The sequence below is a fragment of the Ciona intestinalis genome, chromosome 3, assembly GCF_000224145.3.
Source record: "Ciona intestinalis chromosome 3, KH, whole genome shotgun sequence".
In the NCBI taxonomy this organism is placed as follows: Eukaryota; Metazoa; Chordata; class Ascidiacea; order Phlebobranchia; family Cionidae; genus Ciona; species Ciona intestinalis.
In genome coordinates this window covers 3,320,668-3,339,971 of record NC_020168.2, presented here as the reverse complement: position 1 = coordinate 3,339,971, position 19,304 = coordinate 3,320,668, and the positions used below count along the sequence as shown (strand labels likewise).

The window sequence follows — 19,304 nt, the reverse complement described above, 5'->3', positions numbered from 1 at the left end:
GATTTTTAAATATATAGTAGGGTGGGGAAGATGGAAAACCTTTTCCTTCTATTTTCTCGCCCCATTTGGTAGTAAACAAAGAACATTCAAAGAATTATAAAACCTTATTCTCACGACTCCTATATAGACCATTGTTAAATGTTTAAAACAAGATCAGGATGTTTGGATATTATGTGCTAAAGGTGTCCCATCTTTCCCCACCCTACTATATGTATGTAGCTAAGACCAAGCGAATAACACACTAAGGGTTTTAAATATTTATTTATCAAAACAAACGGCATCAAATGCAACATCGAACTCAACATATGTTTCTACTATCCATCTTGACGCTGCAGAGTCTCAAGTAATGCTTTGCTGTCTGCAGAGAAATTAAGGAAAAGTTATATTTGTTTATTCATAAAAAAAAATATAAGCTCTTTTTTATGCTAGAAAAATATTTTACACATTAGGGTGGGGGGAGACGGGATCCCTTTAAACTGTGTTTTCTCAACCCATTTAGTAGTGAAAACAACGAACATTGAAAGAATAATCAAACTGTATTCTCACAATTCCCACATACCGCTGTTAATTGTTTAAAATACGATCAGAATATTTGGATATTATGTGCAAAAGGTGTCCCATCTGCCCCCACAGTACTCTATCATGAGACAAACCATATTCCTAATTCCCACACAAATCGACAAACCATATTCCTAATTCCCACACAAATCGTTTCAAAAGGATCTAACCTATAGCCTAACCACTTACATCTCTTGTTTATAACTTTTCCAATTGTTTCCAATGCTCTCCATGGTGAACCACCATTAGATTCCGTGGTTTCCAACTTTTTTATTGTCTTAAAATAATCAACTAGATGAGACTTACTATACAACATGAAACTGGACGCTACACAACCAAATAGATATTAAATGCCCGTCAGTGCTTTACATGAACACAAGATAAGGTTGCCTAATATATACTCACAAGTTATGCTGTATTGCACCTGAAAACTGTCTTAATACACTGACAAAGTGACAAGGTATGCTATATCTGAAAACTACAGTAAAAAGTTATGCTATATATACCTTAAAACTGTCTGATACATTGACAAGTTACACAATGTCTAGAACTGTCTAATACACTGACAACTTAAGAGCTTATGCTCTACCTGATAATTGTGTGATAGTGATGCAACATATTATGTTAAACCTGAACACTGTACAATATACTGACAAGTAATGTTATATAAACCTAAAAACTATCTGATACAATGACAGATTTTGCTATACCTCAAAAGAGTTAACTGTATAATACACCGACAACTTTTGCTATACCTTGGCCAATGTAGCAATGTTTCCTGAGATTGCAAAACCACCAGCAAAGCCAAGTTCTTCACCAACTCTGTGGAACTGAACAAAGTCAACAGTGATACCTTGAAACCCCATTTCTACTAACTTGGCCTTGACCTTAAAAAAAAAGCATGTTAGTGTAATAGATTAGTCTTGAATAGATAGTGATTTAAAGGATACCATTGGGTTAAGTTTGCGTCCAAAATCTTCTAAGATATGATGCTTCCTGGCACTGAATATGATCTTGCTGGAAAAATAAGTGAAACACTTAAAAAAAGTTTCTGTATTCAATAAAAATTATCATTGGGACAATGAATGTACGAACACATAACGCGTGAATTGCATTTTTGTCAATCATTTTTCACATTAAAATCTGATCTTTTTAATACAGAAGTAAAAAGTTTCTGTAATTAAAAAAGACGCGCCAATCAACATACTTGTATTGCATTTTCCGTTTATCGATTTCTTTTATATGCAAATGAAATACAATTGGTTCGTTGTTGTATTTCTTTAACAGCTTTGGTATCGATGCAAAATCATCATCATCATCATCAGCTTGCACAGCCAATGCTGCTTGTGACATCATTGATGTTGTTGTTTTAAGGAAAGGATTCTCAGTTGTGGTGATTGGTGCAAAACCACTGCCTTCATAGCTTAAAGGGGGAGGTGGTTCGGTGGGAATTATCAAACTGCCTAAAGCTGGAATATTAAACAAGATTTGTGAATATAACGTATGTTAAATAAGCATACCATTACCAATAAAATATTTGTGCATTAATAGAAATATTTAAATTTAACTGTTAATTGCTGAGTCAGCATAATCTTGTATGTTGCTTGGTTTAATCAAAAAAAAATTCAAACATTACAAAAGTTTTTTTATATATATTCACAAAAAAACACATTTACTAAACGAATTCTAAATAAAAATTGAACAGCCAAATTTTTTTTCCCAAGCAGGTTTTTTTACGATAATTTTTCCAAAACTTTGGTGGTACCTTTATCACTTTTGAGCATATCTATAGTCTTACTTTATCCATATACAGTCTATATTATTGGGACCTAAATTGACACCTTGACAACAGTAGAAACATCAAGCCCGTATTGTCAGGTAAACGATAATGATAACAGCTGTTCTATGAGTTTGTTCCTCACATTATCATTATCTCTCTATAAAATTTCTAAACCTTGGCTAAATCAACTTTGTCTAACCTTTTAAAGTTATAGTTTTGGGAATAAAGTCAACCTTGCTTGAAGTAAATCCTGCAACTGTTTTATTACCAGGCATGACTTCTTGCCTTCCAGTATATAGGACTTCCACTATACCACCAGTATCCTAGACACAAAGGTATATTTTAAAAACAGGACATTCTACTCGTGGTAATTTTGATATGAATGTGGATGTAATGAATGGATGAATGTATATGTATGTAACTTACTTTATTCTCGCATGGCTGGAAACGACAGTCGATAAACACAGGTGTTATGTTTCATACACCTCGTGCCAGCTTAGGAGTTTCTAGATATGTTACTTTGTAGGTAACTAATTTTTTGGGGATTTAAAGCCGTTAAGTGACTTGCCAAGGACACATACGCTCGCAATGGTAGCAGCAACGAGCCTTAACCCATTATTTCTGGCTTAGAGGCAGGCGCACTAACCACTTTGCCACGGTGCCAGACATATTCTTTGATCTATTTTGATGTAATAAAATATTAAAATATCCTAAAAATTTCCTTGCGGCTACTTCTAGTCCATGATTGGCCTAATAGAGACTGTAGACTGGTAATTTATAAGTTACTGATTATTGCTAAATATAATATATCATATCATATGATATGGTCCATGCATACAAACAAATTATTACTGAACTGTCACGATACTCATAAATGATTCTTCTAAGCTCTGATACTGTAAACTGAAACTATATAAAACATTTCTTCTACTATTGAATTGAATATAGATTAAAAATTTAAAACAGATTATAATTACTAATTAAAAGGCTTTTGCAATGTATAAACTAAAAAGCCTATACTGTAAATAAGATGGGCCAATAAACCTATGGAAAAAGTTTAACATTACTCACTGATATAATCCCAGCATAGTATGCAGATGCACACAGTGGCGTAAATATAGCAAATATATCATCCTTTCCACCATACACAGTGGTCTCATCTTCAATACATGCAGATTGACACTGACACACTTTAGATGGATTCATTGGGTTTAGTTCTTTGAAGAGATTTTCTTTACAGGTGCAAGGAACAGCTGAGTAAAGATATATGTTATGAATATAGAATACGAGAGGCATAAAATAAGTTACTTTTTGAATTTCTAACAAAATCTGGGGTGACACTGCTAAAATGTAGTTACACTCACAGTAATCAAACATAGGCAACCAAATTGAAGCAATACTTTGAGTTTGCTTGTTTGTAAAGACACCTAACAGCAGAATAAATTCAGGTTCACATTTAAAACAAGGATGCTAAAACATGTGATGCCATTGTCAACCTTATTACAAAAGTTGAAGCTATATGTCACCGGAGACAACTCTTTACATTCCTCCTATCAAGGAAAGTTCTAGAAAGCTTTTTATTACCTTCTTGTTTAGGAGGAGGAATGGTGGTGAATTTATAGTGTCGTCTCATTCCTCTCTTTATCGCCCAGCTAAAGGAAGGTGAGCCTAGAATTTAATTCACAAGTCAGTTTGTACTATTAGTGTAATAAGGTGGCAGGTGGGCATACAGTATACGGATAGTTAGGAAGAGATCTTCTTGCAACTGTTTGTTTTGTGATTTTACACACCCAAAAACCTAGAGATAATTACATTAGCCTATTATTTTTTTTAAATTGATAAAGACAACTAACTACATATAATATACAAAATTAATACAATTATACATTAATACATATATATGATGTGTTCCAGAAATTTGGATATTACAGAAAATTGAGCTTACGATCAAGTCGCTTTACTGTTGCACGAAGACCGTTATTAGCTAGTCTGGTACGCAACCTGCCCCTCATTTTCCACCAGGACTTATATTTCGCACTTTGAAACGTAGCTGCATTTTTGGAAGGTTTCCCAAACACCACGTACTTAACTTTCACAAAGGATATCCCATTGTACTGCAGCAAATAAAGATTTAAATTGTAGTGAAAATAAATTGCAGCCAAAGAGATTAAATATATTTATCCTTGCGTGTAGGGCGGCTTGGCAACAACAGTTGTTATAACAAATCTGTGCTGTTTCATACAGCTCGTAACCTGCTTATGAGTTACAATGTATGAAACTTTGAAGAATTATTTTTTGTAATGTATGGCTGACAATTTAAATAAACCATAAAGGTAAAGGGACCACTGAGTTGGAAGAATTATCGTTAAGTGTCTTGCCCAATGACCTAACGCTCAAAATGTCAGCATTATTGAGTCTCTAATCCATGTAAAACACTTACCTTTTTGTTTGCATACTTTGCATTAGCAGTACCAAACTTTTTATCCGTGACATTTTTAATTTCTTCATTTCGGTTTATCATGCGGGGAGCTGCCTTAGATAAAGATTTAATTTCCACTCTGTCTACCATAAAACCTTCTTCATCCAAAGCTGCTTTAATCTGAAGAAAAAAAAATATTTATAACTAATTTCTTTAAAAAAAAATTTAAATGTATACTTTTCTCGACAGCTTATGTTCCAATTTTCGAGATTTATCCGAATCAGGATCACTGTAGGCGTCGTCCCACTGGATGAAACCATCATCATCCTCCTCTAGCTGGATATCTCCATCGAAAGCCACACGACTCTCATCAAAGTCATCTGGGTCAATCGTGCAAGCTGAAAAAGTTAATAAAATGTTATGTAAACATTAGATATACATAGGCCTATGGCTATCACAAAACAGTAGTATGTAAGCCTTTGTAAGGAGTGCTCTGAATTGGTGATGGCCTAACTCGAGAATACAGTAGGAGTAGGACCCCACCTATAGGCATAATTCACATGGCAATCAGTGACATGACAAGTTTATATTAGAGGTCTCTGTTACAAAGTTTGACAACCGTTTTATATAAATAGAATTAAAATTGCTGGTCTGATTTTCAACAGTTAAAATTTCTGACTATATTACTAATTACAATGCAAATTTATTTCCTTGCAGAGAAAAAATTAGAAAATAATTAGGCATTGCCTATTTATTCAATAAATAAGAATAATCGATATCATATAAGTTTATAAAATCTAAAATACAACTCACCTACAATAACAAGAGCAATTCCTATCAACGTTATAAAGATAGAAATCAATGCAACAATCCTTTTAAAGGTTCTCTGATCCAGCATTCCTTTAGAAGGCTTAACTGTTGGAATATAAGAGTCTAACAGTTTTAAAACTTTGAGCGAAATCTGTGGGGACATTGCTAAATGCAGTTGTACTCATAGTCATAGTTGTAAAACAGGGAACCTTATTGATAATGATTAATGTGGTGAATGCAGCATACTTTGGCTATTCCTATTTGGGTAGGAACACCTAACAGCAGGGTAAAAATTGTTATAAGCCCAAGGGTGTTAAATGTTCACCATACCAGGGTGTTAAATATATGAATAATATCATATGTTATGTGTGTATGAACCTCTAACAGCGGGGTAAAAATTGTTATAAGCCCAAGGGTGTTAAATGTTCACCATACCAGGGTGTTAAACATATGAATAATATGTCACACTCGTTTTAAACTTTAGGTCCACACTAAGCATTCTAATGTAACATATAAGAGTAGTTTGCAGATAAGCATGGAAAAAGAACCTGGTTTGATTGACAATAGCGACATACTATGTGGCAACTTTCTAATCATGCTTTGGACCCTCATCGCTACGCCTGTTTATAAGCCTTTTAATTAAAATTACTTAAGCTCTTACTAGGGTCAGGTGAGGGCGACGCCGGTGGAGGTGACGTTGGTGGGGGTGACGTCGGTGGGGGTGGGGGTGGTGAAGTAGGAATTGGTGGAACATTTTCAAACGAACTCGCTATCATTTTGCCTTGCTGAAGTATTTCACATGTAATTGTGAAAATTTTACTTTAAACAATACCACATATGAAAAATATAGTTACGACTCATTAAGCGATCATCACTTTCTTTTTTCACAAGTGGGCGCTCATTTTTTTGTTGTGTGATTAGCACTTTTAGATTAGGGGTTAGGGGTTAAGGGTTAGGAGTTAAGGGTTAAAATCTTATGTGTGTAAACTGTAAAACTAACTGTTAGTAAACGATTTTTTATAAAATATTGAAATACTATACCAATACACGTTTTATATGTCACAAAAACGACGTTTTTTAAAAGTCCCCAGAAAATAATAATAAAAAAATGAGCGCTCACTTGTGAAAAAAGAGAGTGATGATCTGTTAATGAGTCGTATGTAAAATATATAAATTTATTGCATTATTTTAAACAAAAAAATGTTTAAAACTGTTTTAAAAGCGCTAGCTATAATGGCATGATACGCAAAGACAGTTTAAACACCCGTGTTATATCGACTGTCGTTTTCCGGCAACGCGAGGATAAAGGAAGTAACATTCATATTCATTCATTCATGCATTTTTAAACCTTTTTATCGCGCCAAAAATAACGTTTGCAGACGATATAACACCATTCACTACTGTGTACCAAAACCTGAACAAACTAACAGTTTGAGCTCACAACTTACCTCAAAACGTCTAAAGTTGTTGCGTCAAGCAACCAAGTAACGCAGTGTGTGAACTGCTTGCTGCATCTGATTGGACGTTGGGTAGGAATTTCGAATTAGACCATTGTGACGTAACAATTCACTGGACTAGACGTAAACGAATGTTCGAGATAAAAACTGAAACTATTATACCATAGTTTATGTTAAGGGATTAACATGGTTTTGAGTTATGCTTTGATTAAACTATGATTATACATACCACGGCTTACCAGAGATCGTTTCGTGGAAGGTTGTTCCTCGTTTCGTGGAAGGTTATCTCTGGTATGCCGTGTACATACATGTATCAATGTACCGGTGTTTAAAAGCTGCGATTAAACTATAGTGAATGAGAACGGCTGTGCTAAATTAGCCTGTGCTATAGTTTCTTTGTAAAGTAAACTTTCAAGTCTCTTATAAACCGTTGATAAATATTTAAACCATTATCAGGATATTTAGATATTATGTGCTTAAAGTGTCCCATCTTCCCTACCCTACTGTTTGCCAGATAAACACCTCGATGGTGTTTTGGCCCATACATGTCTTTATGCAATTATATTTGTGTCATATATATAATGTAATGAATACTGTTATAATGTAATATATAGGAGTGGTAAGATAAATGCCGTTAGCACACAATATTCCATATTTCCAATAAATCGTGTTTTTAACAATTAACAAGACTTTTTAGTATCGCGAGGCAACGGCCAATGTAATCATGTAGGCCTAAACATTCTTTGTTTACGACCAAATGTAACAAGAAAATAAATTGAAAACATTCATTCTACACCACCCTATAATATATAGTAGGATGGAGGAAGATGAGACAACTTTTTACTTTATTTTCTCGTCCCATTTGGTAGTAAACAAAGTACATTCAAAGAATTGTGAAACCGTATTCTCACGACTTCCATGGACAGTTGTTAATTATTTAAGACACGATCAGGATATTTGGACATTATTTGCTAAAGGTGTCCCGTTTTCCCCGCTCCACTATATATTGCAGGATTGTTTGTTGCACATTGCGGTATCATGTAACGTACAATGCGCTCTTCAGGAACTGCGTCGTTTCCCTCTTGTAAGAGCAGATTGTCTGAGCGTCTTTACACTGCCTACTCAATACACGGCCTAGGAATATACACCTAAACTGCCCAAAAAATAATGGCCAATATAATACATTGTTTCATGAATAAAATTTTGAAATTTAAAATAAAGTTTACAATGAGAGCAGTTGCGGGTCTCTTGCGTTAAAAAAGTACGCTTAAAGGTTTTGGTTTAAAAATTGTATTGCAACAGTGTGATATATTTAACTCCAAAATGTCTGCTGTTATTTTTAAATTTACAAAGTTGGCCTGCATTTATGCTGCGCAACCAATCGCATTTTATAGTACAGTAGGGTGGGGAAAGATATAGAACTCCTTTTAACTTTATTTTCTCGTCCCATTAAGTAGTAAACAAAGAACATTTAAAGAGTTATAAAACTATATCCCCGCGACTTCTTAAGGGACCGTTGTTAACTGATTAAAACATGATCAGGATATTTGGATAGTATATGCTAAATGTGTCCTATCTTCCCCCACCCTACTATATATAGGTACTTTTAGCAAACGTATGGAAAAAATCTCCTAACTTGTTTTCATCGTTTGCAAGAAACTGGTTTGCAATTTGGCTTCCATGACTTTGCTATGATAGAGCCCGCTGTACCTAACATTATAAGAACACCACCAATATACGAAGTGGCGTATGGTACAGTATTGAGAAGCATGATATCATAGAAGAAACCTGTCAGAACTTGGCCGGTAAGTATAACAGACACGATACTCGGAAGTTCAAAACGTAAAGACGAATACATTAACATTCGACATGTGTAATTAGCGCCGGCTGCGAGCATTGCAAAAACAAAATCGTAAAAACAAGGCAACGAAAATTTGCCGGCAGTTAATTGAATATAAATGCAGCATATAGCCGCGCCTTGTAACGCTGCGCAAGTCAATACACTACTAACGGAAACGCTTTTTATCTTTCGACACAGAACCAAACTAATAGAATAACATATAGCGTCGAAATCAAAGCGAAAATCACTCCTAAAATTCTTTCTTGGCTCCTTGTATTGCTGGAAGTAGTTTCTCCAAACAGAAAGGTAGGTCTGGCAACCAAAAATACACCTCCTAGACTGGTGAGTCCGAGCAACACTTCCAAAGCACCACTCTTTTCTAAAAAAACTCATTATTTTTAAACATATAAGGTATTGGACGCTTCAACCACCTTTTAGAATGATATAGGACAGCAGCAGTGTAGGTACCGCGTGAGCGTTGCCAAGGGCTATAAGATCCGAAACGTATAAATAATCCATTGCAACGTAATATGTAATTACAGCTCCTGAGCTTGTCGTGCCGAGAAGTATCAAATACTTTAGATCGCCCCGTGACATCGACTTTTCGGTATACAGACTATAAGACTGGTGGGGTAAATTTAGCATGTAGTTCCCGATGAACACAACGAAACTAATTTCCATTCTTGACATTTCAACACATTTTGCAGCAAAGAATACAAACATTGGCGATAAACATGTGCATACAAATGCTAGTATCGTTCCTAAATTACAGCATGGCACAGCCATCACCTAAATGATTACAGAATAAAAACAACTAGTTTAACTACCAACACGGGTTGTGACGGTTATTCGCACAATTAATGGGCCTGATGAAATTTGCGACTAAGCGAAATGTACAGTCTTTCGCTACTCTTCCGGTGCAGCTGTACGTCTAGACCGTTGGTCTAGAGTCCAAACTATATTCAAATATCCGCGTGAGTGACTTATTCCTTCTATGGTAGGTTATGACACATTTCGTTCATAAGCTGCTGCTTATTCGACCAGAACGCAAAATCGCCAAGTTGAAATTGTATACAAATCGTTCAAACCAATATGTACAGTCAAAGTATATTGGGGTAAAACGGAACTATTTTAAAGTGTTTTTAAAATTTAGCATTTCCCCCTAGTGGCGAGAGAGAAAATCTTTTGTAAAATTGTGTTTTAAGATCGCTGTTTTCGATGAATGGAACCAATGTTAATATATATTTATAGATGTTTAAATTGGAGATACATAAACAGACGGCATAGATAGGATATAAAATGTTTGTTTATGTATATTTCTGCCTAAACAAATAACGCTCAAACATCAAAAAATATGATGTGTGTTTGGTCTTTGGTTTACACTAAACTTTTAAAACCTAAATAAAACGATTTATTTCTGGGGTAAGTTTTGGCCCCATGATATATTGTGTCTATGAAAACTGGTTTCGAACGCTTACGCTTCGCTGGTGTTTGTTTCGTCATATTCAATTGCGTTGTGTGGGCAATGTGGAAGTAAACAATAAGATTCGTGAGTATTTCTTCGCAGCGTTGATGACGCGTCAGAACACGGTTATTTACAGTTTACTTTTTCTACAGAAATGAATGCATGCTACCTTTATTGCATATGTCTTAAACCTATCGGAACGAGTGAGCTTATAGCTGCTGTATACAACACAAGCGACCGTGTCTCTTTTAAATGTGTATAATGTCGGATCTGTGAAAATATTATTCAATTCGTTCGGAAAAACACTGATTACGGTGGAGTTCTTTTACTTTTTGGATTACCTCAGTCACAAGTTGAAAGAAAATGCTCCTCCATGCTGTATTCAAGCGTGTGTTGCTGTCAGCTTTATTTTTTATCGGAGTAACTGCATCCATGGAGGAAAATGAAACTGTTGAGACGTCTCCGACCCCAACACCTTCTAAGGTCTAAAATTTATTTATAAATATAAAAAACAAAATATGTTTGTTAAAATAGGCTGTCTTGATATACCTAATAGAAATTCAAATACATAGTGTTTTAACAGTTTATTCAAACAAAACACCCATTTATTTAGGAGCTGTTACCAAGCGAACCCCTGCTGCTTATTTCAACCCTTGATGGGACTCTGCATGCAGTTAGTAAACGTACTGGGTTGGTGAAATGGAAAATAGATGAAAATCCTGTATTAAAAGTTCCAACTGAGTCCACAACCACCATTAAAGGGTAGGAATCTTTCATTGATTGCAGTGGAAGACAAGAGGGGTGGTTGTCACTCCCAATAAAAAGAGTTTTGTGCTAGTAAACAACCCACTTCGCTCTTCCGCAGGCTGCAGAATATGGTAGTTCCTGACCAGATCTCGCGCGTTATCACTGTTATTTTTCCCGTGCGCGCATGCTATTATTAAAAATCGGTGTGCATTTTCAAGCCATGTTAAGAAATTCCACTTAATTTGCTACAACTTTGGTTCCTTGTTTGATTAATTGGCGAACATGTGACAAATTATGGTGTGCATAACCAAAAGTTTGCAAATAAAATTGCCTGTGCACCTGCCATGGTGTGCATACTGGCCTCTTACCAAGTTTTCTGCTAAACACAACAACAACTACTAACCCACGTAACCCCTATAACCATTACCCCCATGCCCCTAACAAAAAATCCTAACTACCCTCTAACACTTTTCCTAGCCTAATCTGTAACATACTAAAGGATTCTTCACTAGTGCCAAGAAATCTTTCAGAAAAGATAATATTGCAAAGGCTTTACTTTTATAAAGCAAAAGTAGTGGTACACCCAAACATTCTTTGATTTGTCTGTCATAGATTTGTAATTCACTCTGTTTTTTTAGGCCAACATTTCTACCTGACCCTCATGATGGCTCGTTGTATGCATTTGACCCAGCCTCTCAAGGTTTAACTGTAAGCAACATGTGTATTAATTATTGTTTTAAATTTTCCAATTAATTTGTAAACATGCTTTTGTTTGAAGCAGTAAAAATATATAAAGTTTTAACTTTTAAGAATTTTGATATAAATTTTGAATTACTTAAGGTACTTTTGTATTTGTCCTAAACTTTGAAACTATTGTCTCTTCGCAGTGTTTTTAGTTTTTAATAATACCTTTTGACCTTTGCTTTGATGGTTAGAATTAGATTGAATTATGATTTGATTTTTGATTTTTTAGAAACTTCCATTCACGATACCAGAATTGGTACAAGCATCTCCATGTAGGTCTTCAGATGGGATATTGTACACTGGTAAAAAATCTCACATAATTGTAATAAATATTATGAGTATATATATATACTTTGACAGTTTGACATATGTGTTGTGAATTTTCTGGTCAAACTAAATGAATTTATTAGATTTTATATACATGTATATATATCTTTTGTTAATTAGACTTCAAATATTTTTGTACATTGTACTTTTATTTAACGACTTGGTACATATGTATATCCCATGACCCATAATCTATGATGTTTAAATTAATTTGAGCATTTTCTTAAATAAAATCGTATTACTATTTCCATAGTTTAGTGCATAAAATATTTATATATATTTTATCAGGTCGTAAGCAGGACGTATGGTATGCTATTAACCCCCTTAACGGTGAAAAACAGCAAGTAATTACCACTGAAAGTGCAACTGACAAATGTCCAGGTGGTAGTGCAAACCACATGTTCATAGGAAGATCGGGTAAGTTTAAAACTAAACTAATTCTTATCCAGACTAACGTTACATTCATTTCTTGTGTAACGTGATAATCATTTTCTTCTGAACTATTTCATCTGTAGAACAACGTGATAGCCTGAGGCAGATTTTTTTGCAATCGTTTTTAGGAAATGTTTTTATCCTTTTAGGACTTTCTGCTTAATATCCCTTTGGGCCTTTCATATACTGTAATAAAAAAAATGGTACAATTTAATGCATTTATATATATATATATATCTAGGGATGCACATTACAGAATAATTAGGTATTCTAGGATATCCTAGAATACTTTATTTCGAATCTAGAATTCCGAATCTAGAATTTCGAATCTTTTTATATTTATAGGAAAAAGAAATTTTACCCACAAAAGTCAGTTTATTGACCCTTTCATAGCAGCCTTGTTGGGTCATGAGCTATAAAATGATCAAAAATTGTACTATTGGGTAGTTTTTGCGTCATGAAACGTATAGCAGGCTATGAAAAGACGTTACGAAACGTTTACTCTCGAAAGTCCCACAAACACAAAAATATTTTTTTTCAAAATTAATAAGTTTCAAAAATTGTTACTATAGTATATGAGATGACGTGTAATGACGTCATTAAACAGAATACCGAATCCCATAATAAGATTCGAATACAAAAGGATTCGAATCTCATGGATTCGAAATTCTGTAATGTGCATCCCTATATATATCTATTCTTTATTTGTATTATTTTATTTGTATCTTTCTTTATTTGTAAAAAATAAAAATTGTGTTTTGCATGTCTGTTTGGGTAATAGTTTAATACATTGACCATATTTATACAGTTTTGCTTATTGTTACAAGTTGTTTGTAAACAAAAATATTATGGTTTCTACATTTCTCTACAACTGTAAATATTTCTAAGAAACTGTTTTACCAAGCGTTATGTCATATTAATATCCTTGAGTTTTCTTGAAAACCATTTACTTTATTATTGTTATGCAGAATACAAAGTTACCATGTTTGATACCAAACTAAACCTCATGAGATGGAATGTAACATTCACTGATTATTCTTCACACGCAAATGAAAAAGTCTCAGATAACTATGGTGAGGATTGTATGCAAATTAAAGGGGTGTATGTAAATTTGATCCAATTCATTGGAGTAACGGACGGCTTAAACACAAAAGTTGGAAATTTAAATTTAATCTTACAGTGGTTCAATTTCTTTCTGATTTGTTTAAATCCAAATTGTAAATCTTCTGGTTTATACACAATACACATTTAGTTTTGTCTAAGTTCTTTCTATTTTTTTAAACTAGTGTGTCATGTGTGTTCTGTATTCCCAACAAAATGTACCTAAATGGTTTTCAAATGTGCCTATATAGTGTTTTCAACAAAATGTACCGAGATAGTTTTCTGCCAGAAAATTTGTCCCCTTAAAAAATAACATCCAAAATTTAAATGTTGTGATGGCAGTTACACCTCGTGAGTAACTACCATGTGACAATAAAGTGTTTTCTTAACTAGAGTTGCTACATCTGGCTTCAAGTGCTGATGGGTTTGTTATTACAGTGGATAGAAGAACAGGTCAGTGAAAAACTTTTTTCTTAAAACTGAAGCACGTGCTTTGTCCATAGCAGTAGTTCTTAAACTTTTTGTATGCTTTACCCTTTTAACAAAGATGCTTATCCGGTTTACCCCAAATAAATCATTTATTAAAAAGCGAAACAACTAATTACATCAGTTATATTTAATGCAATGGATGCGCTTGCTTTTTGAAAACGAGTTGTTTAATATCTAGTAAAGTACTACTATTGGCATAATTTTTTTGTCTTGTCAACTGATGTAAATTTTGAAAGATAGCTCATTTACTTTAAATATGAGGAATTTACTCCAGTTTAAAAAACGCTGGTCCATAGGGTGTAGGGTATTTTAAACTAAAAACATAAATTACTGCATATCGGCTTGGTATGAATTAATTCATTTGTATGGTAGTATTTGTTTAAAGAATTCTTCTGTGTTTACAAATAATGAAAAATTGAAATTGCAAATTGCAACTACAAAAACCATAATAATTCTAACCTAATCCCTTCACCTATTTAAATCAATGGGGCTCCTGTCTTGTCTATGTTCCTGTATTTGCTATATGGGAACTTTCCATCTGTCATGTATGTGTACATAATGATAAGTCTGAATGGTGTAATCTGGTTTACTTGTTCTGCACTGACATTGACTGTTAGAGACACAATGTTTGATTTAAAATGTGTAGTTCTATCACACATATTTTTTTGTTTATTTATTGGTGTTTAATGAAAGTTATACTGGTGATTTAAATGTGAATATGTAGTACTGTGGGGTAAGATGGGATATCTTTAGCACATAATATCCAAATATCCTGACCGTATTTTAACAATTAACAACGGTCTATGGCAGTCTTAAAGATATGGTTTTATAATTCTTTAAATGTTTTTGGTTTACTACCAAATGGGACGAGAAAATAGGTGTCCCATCTTCCCCCACCCCGCTATATATCGAAGCAACTAGCAATGTGATACTGTTATTATTGAATTTATTACAGCAAGAATTCTGTGGGCACAAAATTATGGCTACCCTGTGGTGGCAATGTATGCTTGGGTGCCTGAGGGTCTACAGAAAGTAGAGATGACCAGTGTTGCCAAGGAAACCATGACTTACCTGATGCAGCAAGCTAATGGGAAGGTCATGTATTGGGATTCAATATTTCAGGGAAATCCAAGATTTTCCCCCAAAGAAGACACATTGGCGTAAGGAATTTAAAACCTTTTTAATTATTTTTCAGTTTTGATTAAATAATCTTAAGATTGCGTTTTTTTGTGAAATTGAAACATTAGGCACAGCCACTCAGCTTAGCTTTGTTTATTTCGTTGTAGTAACTAACCAACATAGAATATACGATGTTTTTGCTGTATTGTTGTATATATATATATATATATATATATATATATATATATATATATATATATATATATTATGACTATTTCCATTTAGGTGCAGCATTTGGTTATGAAAATTATTATATCCATTAAAAACATATATTAACAATGTAATATCTTTATCAAATCAATCTTCCCATTATATTTCCATAGTCCTTCACTTTATGTTGGTCAATATCTACACAGTCTTTATGCGCTGCCTGCAATGACGCATGGTGGAGTGGAGTTTGATGTAAGTTTTAAATTTGCAAGAATAGAAAAGAAACACCTCGCGCATTAATTGTACAGTTGAAGACGAATCTAAAATTTGCGAGGCAATAAAAACAATTTAAATTAGTAATGTTGTATTTTTAATGTTTGCTTTGTTCAAATGGCCTGGCAATCATACAGATGCAGTCAAATCTGGGAAGTTTGGCGAAAAAAAAAAAATTTTTATCCTTAATATTGTATGTTGTATTTTAATATTTTCTCTTGCAAATTTCCCATCAATTAAAGAGCTACGAACAAATCTAAAAAAATTGTGGGGGAGAATTTTTTTTATTTCTAATACTGTGTTGTATTTTAATATTTGCTCTTGCAAATTTTCTAATTATTATACAGCTGCGGAGAAATACAAAAAAATTATGAGGGGATATAAACAATTTTTTACCCACATTGTATTTTAATTTTCTTCTTGCAAATCCGTGTTTTTTTATCTAGATACATAGAAACGTACAGTTACTACCTGGCCCTAATGATGATGACATTGAAACATCAACTGAACTTGATCTACCAAGCACCAATATTCCAATATGGAGACTTATTGGTTAGTTTCATTCACTTCCTAACCATCCATATTAAAAATGTTTCCTTGAAAAAATCACCCCATGCCATGCCATCCTAACATAACGTGTAACTGTATGGTGTTGCCAGTGGCGCAGTCAGGAAAGTTTTGGGCATTGCGACCCACCCCTAAAAAAATAAAAACAGAAAATAGAAAAAAAAATTAAAACAATTTTTTTACTCCCTTTTTTTTCTAGCTGCCCCACCGGGCACTCCCTTTTTTGTTTAGGGATTAGGACTCACCCTGTTTTTTAAAAACAACATTTTGTACTCCCTTTATGTTTTTCTAGTTGCGTGACTGAATTGTGTTACCATACATTCTATTAAATGCAAATCTTATACCCAGGTTACCATAAGATACCTCCATATTCCAAAGTTAATCTCCCACGTGCTTACAATCCAACCATAACTAAAACTTTGCAACTTGAGCATAAAAGTGACATGAAGCATATGGTCACAGAACAGGTATTCATGATTTCTATACTTTTAAGTATGTGTGTCATATTTTAAATGATACGAAACAAATATAGAATGGGGGAAATGGCGTGCTAAATTATCTCTTTAATCGTTCATTTTAAAACACACAAAAACCACTGCTTTGAATATGATTAAAGGAACAAATTTTAAATTATTGAAAGCAAGAAACTATTAATTTGTGATACGATGCTAAGTTTTAAAGTATATAGTTACTATTTGTACTTGTAGGTGATTGAACCAACAGTAAATCCTGTGGTACCACCAAATAAGAACAAGGATAAATCAGCTGCTGATGAAAATTATTATCGATATATTACACCAAGCAAAAGAGGGTAAGTTTTAATTGTATTTTATTAACAGCCTCCGCATAAATTAATGGGTGTAGTCATTTTTTGCAGTGACTTGTTTTTATACAAAAATTACGATCAGGGCTGTTATTGGAACAAACAAATATAAGGATGAATGAGTTGCTTTTTTGACATTGTTTAGTTTTATTAACTCAACTTATTTTCTGGTTAACTGGGAAATGTAACACAGCTTACTGAAAAAGTCTTTGAAAGCCTTGTTTTTGCATGCCATCCATAAACATCATTATGTAGTTCTCTGTTTTTCCTATTTCTGTAAACTGCTTTTGTAACTCTATTATAAAACAGACAAACAAAATAAAACAATTTATATAAAACAGTTAAAAAAATAAAAGATTTTATATGAAACAGACTAAAAATAAAAGAATCTATATGAAACAGATCAAAAAGAAAATATTTTATATGAAACAGTTAAAAAAAATAAAAGAATCTATATGAAACAGGCCAAAATAAAAAAGAATATGTATGAAACAGACCAAAATATAACAGAATCTATATGAAACCGATCAAAAAATAAAAGATTCTATACGAAACAGACTAAAAAATAGAAGAATCTATATGAAACAGAACAAAATGTAACAGTATCTAAATAAAAACAGACCAAAAAATAAAAGAATCTATATGAAACAGACCAAAATATAACAGAATCTATATGAAACAAGTAAAAAAATAAAGATTTTATATAAAAACAGACCAAACAATAAAAGATTCTGTCTGAATCAGGCCAAAAAATAAAAGAATCAAAAAATAGGAGAATGTGTATAAAAAAGACCAAAATTAAAAAATCTATATGAATCAGATCAAAAAATAAAAGATTCTATATGAAACAGACTAAAAAATAGAATATTTTATATGAAACAGTACAAAATATAACAGTATCTATATAAAAACAGGCCAAAAAAAAAAGAATATGTATGAAACAGACCAAAATATAACAGAATCTATATGAAACAAGTCAAAAAATAAAAGATTCTATACGAAACAGATCAAAAATAGAAGAATCTATATGAAACAGACCAAAATGTAACAGTATCTAAATAAAAACAGACCAAAAAATAAAAGAATCTATATGAAACAGACCAAAATATAACAGAATCTATATGAAACAAGTCAAAAAATAAAGATTTTATATGAAACAGATCAAAAAATGAAGGAATCTGTATGAAACAGACCAAAATATAAAAGAATCTATATGAAAACAGACCAAACAATAAAAGATTCTGTATAAAAACAGACCAAAAAATAAAAGAATCTAAATGAAACAGACCAAAATATAACAGAATCTATATGAAACAAGTCAAAAAATAAAGATTTTATATGAAACAGATCAAAAAATGAAGGAATCTATATGAAACAGACCAAAATATAACAGAATCTATATGAAACAAGTCAAAAAATAAAGATTTTATATGAAACAGATCAAAAAATGAAGGAATCTATATGAAACAGACCAAATATAACAGAATCTATATGAAACAAGTAAAAAAATAAAGATTTTATATAAAAACAGCCCAAATAATAAAAGATTCTGTATGAATCAGGCCAAAAAATAAAAGAATCAAAAAATAGGAGAATGTGTATAAAAAAGACCAAAATTAAAGAATCTATATGAATCAGTGTTATAACCACTGCCTTTACCCAGCTTATAAAAAGACCAAAAAGTTATATAATTTACATTTATCTATATTGATGGTAAAAATTAACCTTCTTATCCAGGGATCAGTTTGAGGTAAAACCTCCTCTAGGAAGAGATGGAGCAAGGAAGTTGGATCCTGATTCCAACATCCGATGGAATGAGATCACAATCGTAGCAACGTTAACATCTGTTATAACGGGAGCTCTCTTCCTATGTTTGTTCAAGGTTATAAAATAAAAAAAAAATGTATATATATATATATATATATATACACTGATTTTTATAGGAACTGCTTTGTTTCTAAACTTTGGTACCTTTATATCACAAAGAATTTCTATTCATACAAAAATTTTTATTTTTCGGTGAAAGATGGGACACTTTTAGCACATCGTGTTTTAAGTTACAACTGTCTATGGAAGTCCTGAAGATACGGCTTTAGAAATCTTTAATTTTTCTTTGTTTACTACCATATGGGGCGAGAAAATA

General features: G+C 32.9%; 2 protein-coding genes and 1 long non-coding RNA gene across 5 annotated transcripts in view; 2 read left to right on the top strand and 1 right to left on the bottom strand.

Annotated features, from left to right (window-relative positions):
- Positions 1 to 241: 241 nt before the first annotated feature.
- On the bottom strand, positions 242 to 7,178 carry LOC100175150. Of its 3 annotated transcripts, none has more exons than XM_026833903.1 (14): positions 7,016 to 7,178; positions 6,229 to 6,352; positions 5,571 to 5,690; positions 4,995 to 5,155; positions 4,779 to 4,937; positions 4,284 to 4,452; positions 3,923 to 4,006; positions 3,410 to 3,591; positions 2,538 to 2,661; positions 1,766 to 2,027; positions 1,509 to 1,575; positions 1,314 to 1,445; positions 748 to 835; positions 242 to 358 (listed from the first exon to the last, which is right to left on the bottom strand). In XM_026833903.1, exons 2-14 carry the CDS (start codon positions 6,341 to 6,343, stop codon positions 315 to 317), a joined length of 1,707 nt encoding a protein of 568 aa, XP_026689704.1. In that variant the 5' UTR covers positions 6,344 to 6,352; positions 7,016 to 7,178; the 3' UTR covers positions 242 to 314. The 3 variants fall into 3 exon arrangements, with proteins under 3 accessions (XP_026689704.1, XP_018666767.1, XP_026689705.1); XM_018811222.2 differs by having other exon boundaries at positions 5,571 to 5,672; positions 7,016 to 7,177; XM_026833904.1 differs by lacking the exon at positions 748 to 835.
- Positions 7,179 to 7,947: 769 nt separating this feature from the next.
- On the top strand, positions 7,948 to 9,078 carry LOC113474135. Its single transcript, XR_003395797.1, has 2 exons — positions 7,948 to 8,427; positions 8,625 to 9,078. It is a non-coding gene; the product is annotated as an uncharacterized LOC113474135 (long non-coding RNA).
- A 1,229-nt stretch (positions 9,079 to 10,307) lies between these two features.
- LOC100178253 (serine/threonine-protein kinase/endoribonuclease IRE1-like) overlaps positions 10,308 to 19,304 on the top strand; it is a 16,465-nt gene continuing 7,468 nt past the window's right edge. Inside the window, exons 1-14 of the mRNA XM_018811220.2 lie at positions 10,308 to 10,413; positions 10,482 to 10,812; positions 10,943 to 11,091; positions 11,715 to 11,784; positions 12,050 to 12,122; positions 12,436 to 12,564; positions 13,548 to 13,652; positions 14,074 to 14,133; positions 15,125 to 15,329; positions 15,672 to 15,750; positions 16,218 to 16,323; positions 16,687 to 16,805; positions 17,046 to 17,149; positions 18,899 to 19,043. Of these exons, the coding sequence (XP_018666765.1) occupies positions 10,693 to 10,812; positions 10,943 to 11,091; positions 11,715 to 11,784; positions 12,050 to 12,122; positions 12,436 to 12,564; positions 13,548 to 13,652; positions 14,074 to 14,133; positions 15,125 to 15,329; positions 15,672 to 15,750; positions 16,218 to 16,323; positions 16,687 to 16,805; positions 17,046 to 17,149; positions 18,899 to 19,043 (1,464 nt within the window). The 5' untranslated portion in view covers positions 10,308 to 10,413; positions 10,482 to 10,692. The remainder of the gene's footprint in view (positions 10,414 to 10,481; positions 10,813 to 10,942; positions 11,092 to 11,714; positions 11,785 to 12,049; positions 12,123 to 12,435; positions 12,565 to 13,547; positions 13,653 to 14,073; positions 14,134 to 15,124; positions 15,330 to 15,671; positions 15,751 to 16,217; positions 16,324 to 16,686; positions 16,806 to 17,045; positions 17,150 to 18,898; positions 19,044 to 19,304) is intronic.

Coding starts and splice junctions, on each gene's coding strand:
- LOC100175150 (XM_026833903.1), bottom strand. CDS start 6,343: ATGATAGCGAGTTCGTTTGAAAATGTTCCACCAATTCCTACTTCACCA. Junction 5,691..6,228: donor GTCGCCCTCACCTGACCCTA/GTAAGAGCTTAA, acceptor TAAAACTGTTAG/ACTCTTATATTCCAACAGTT. Junction 1,446..1,508: donor GACGCAAACTTAACCCAATG/GTATCCTTTAAA, acceptor TTTTTTTTTAAG/GTCAAGGCCAAGTTAGTAGA.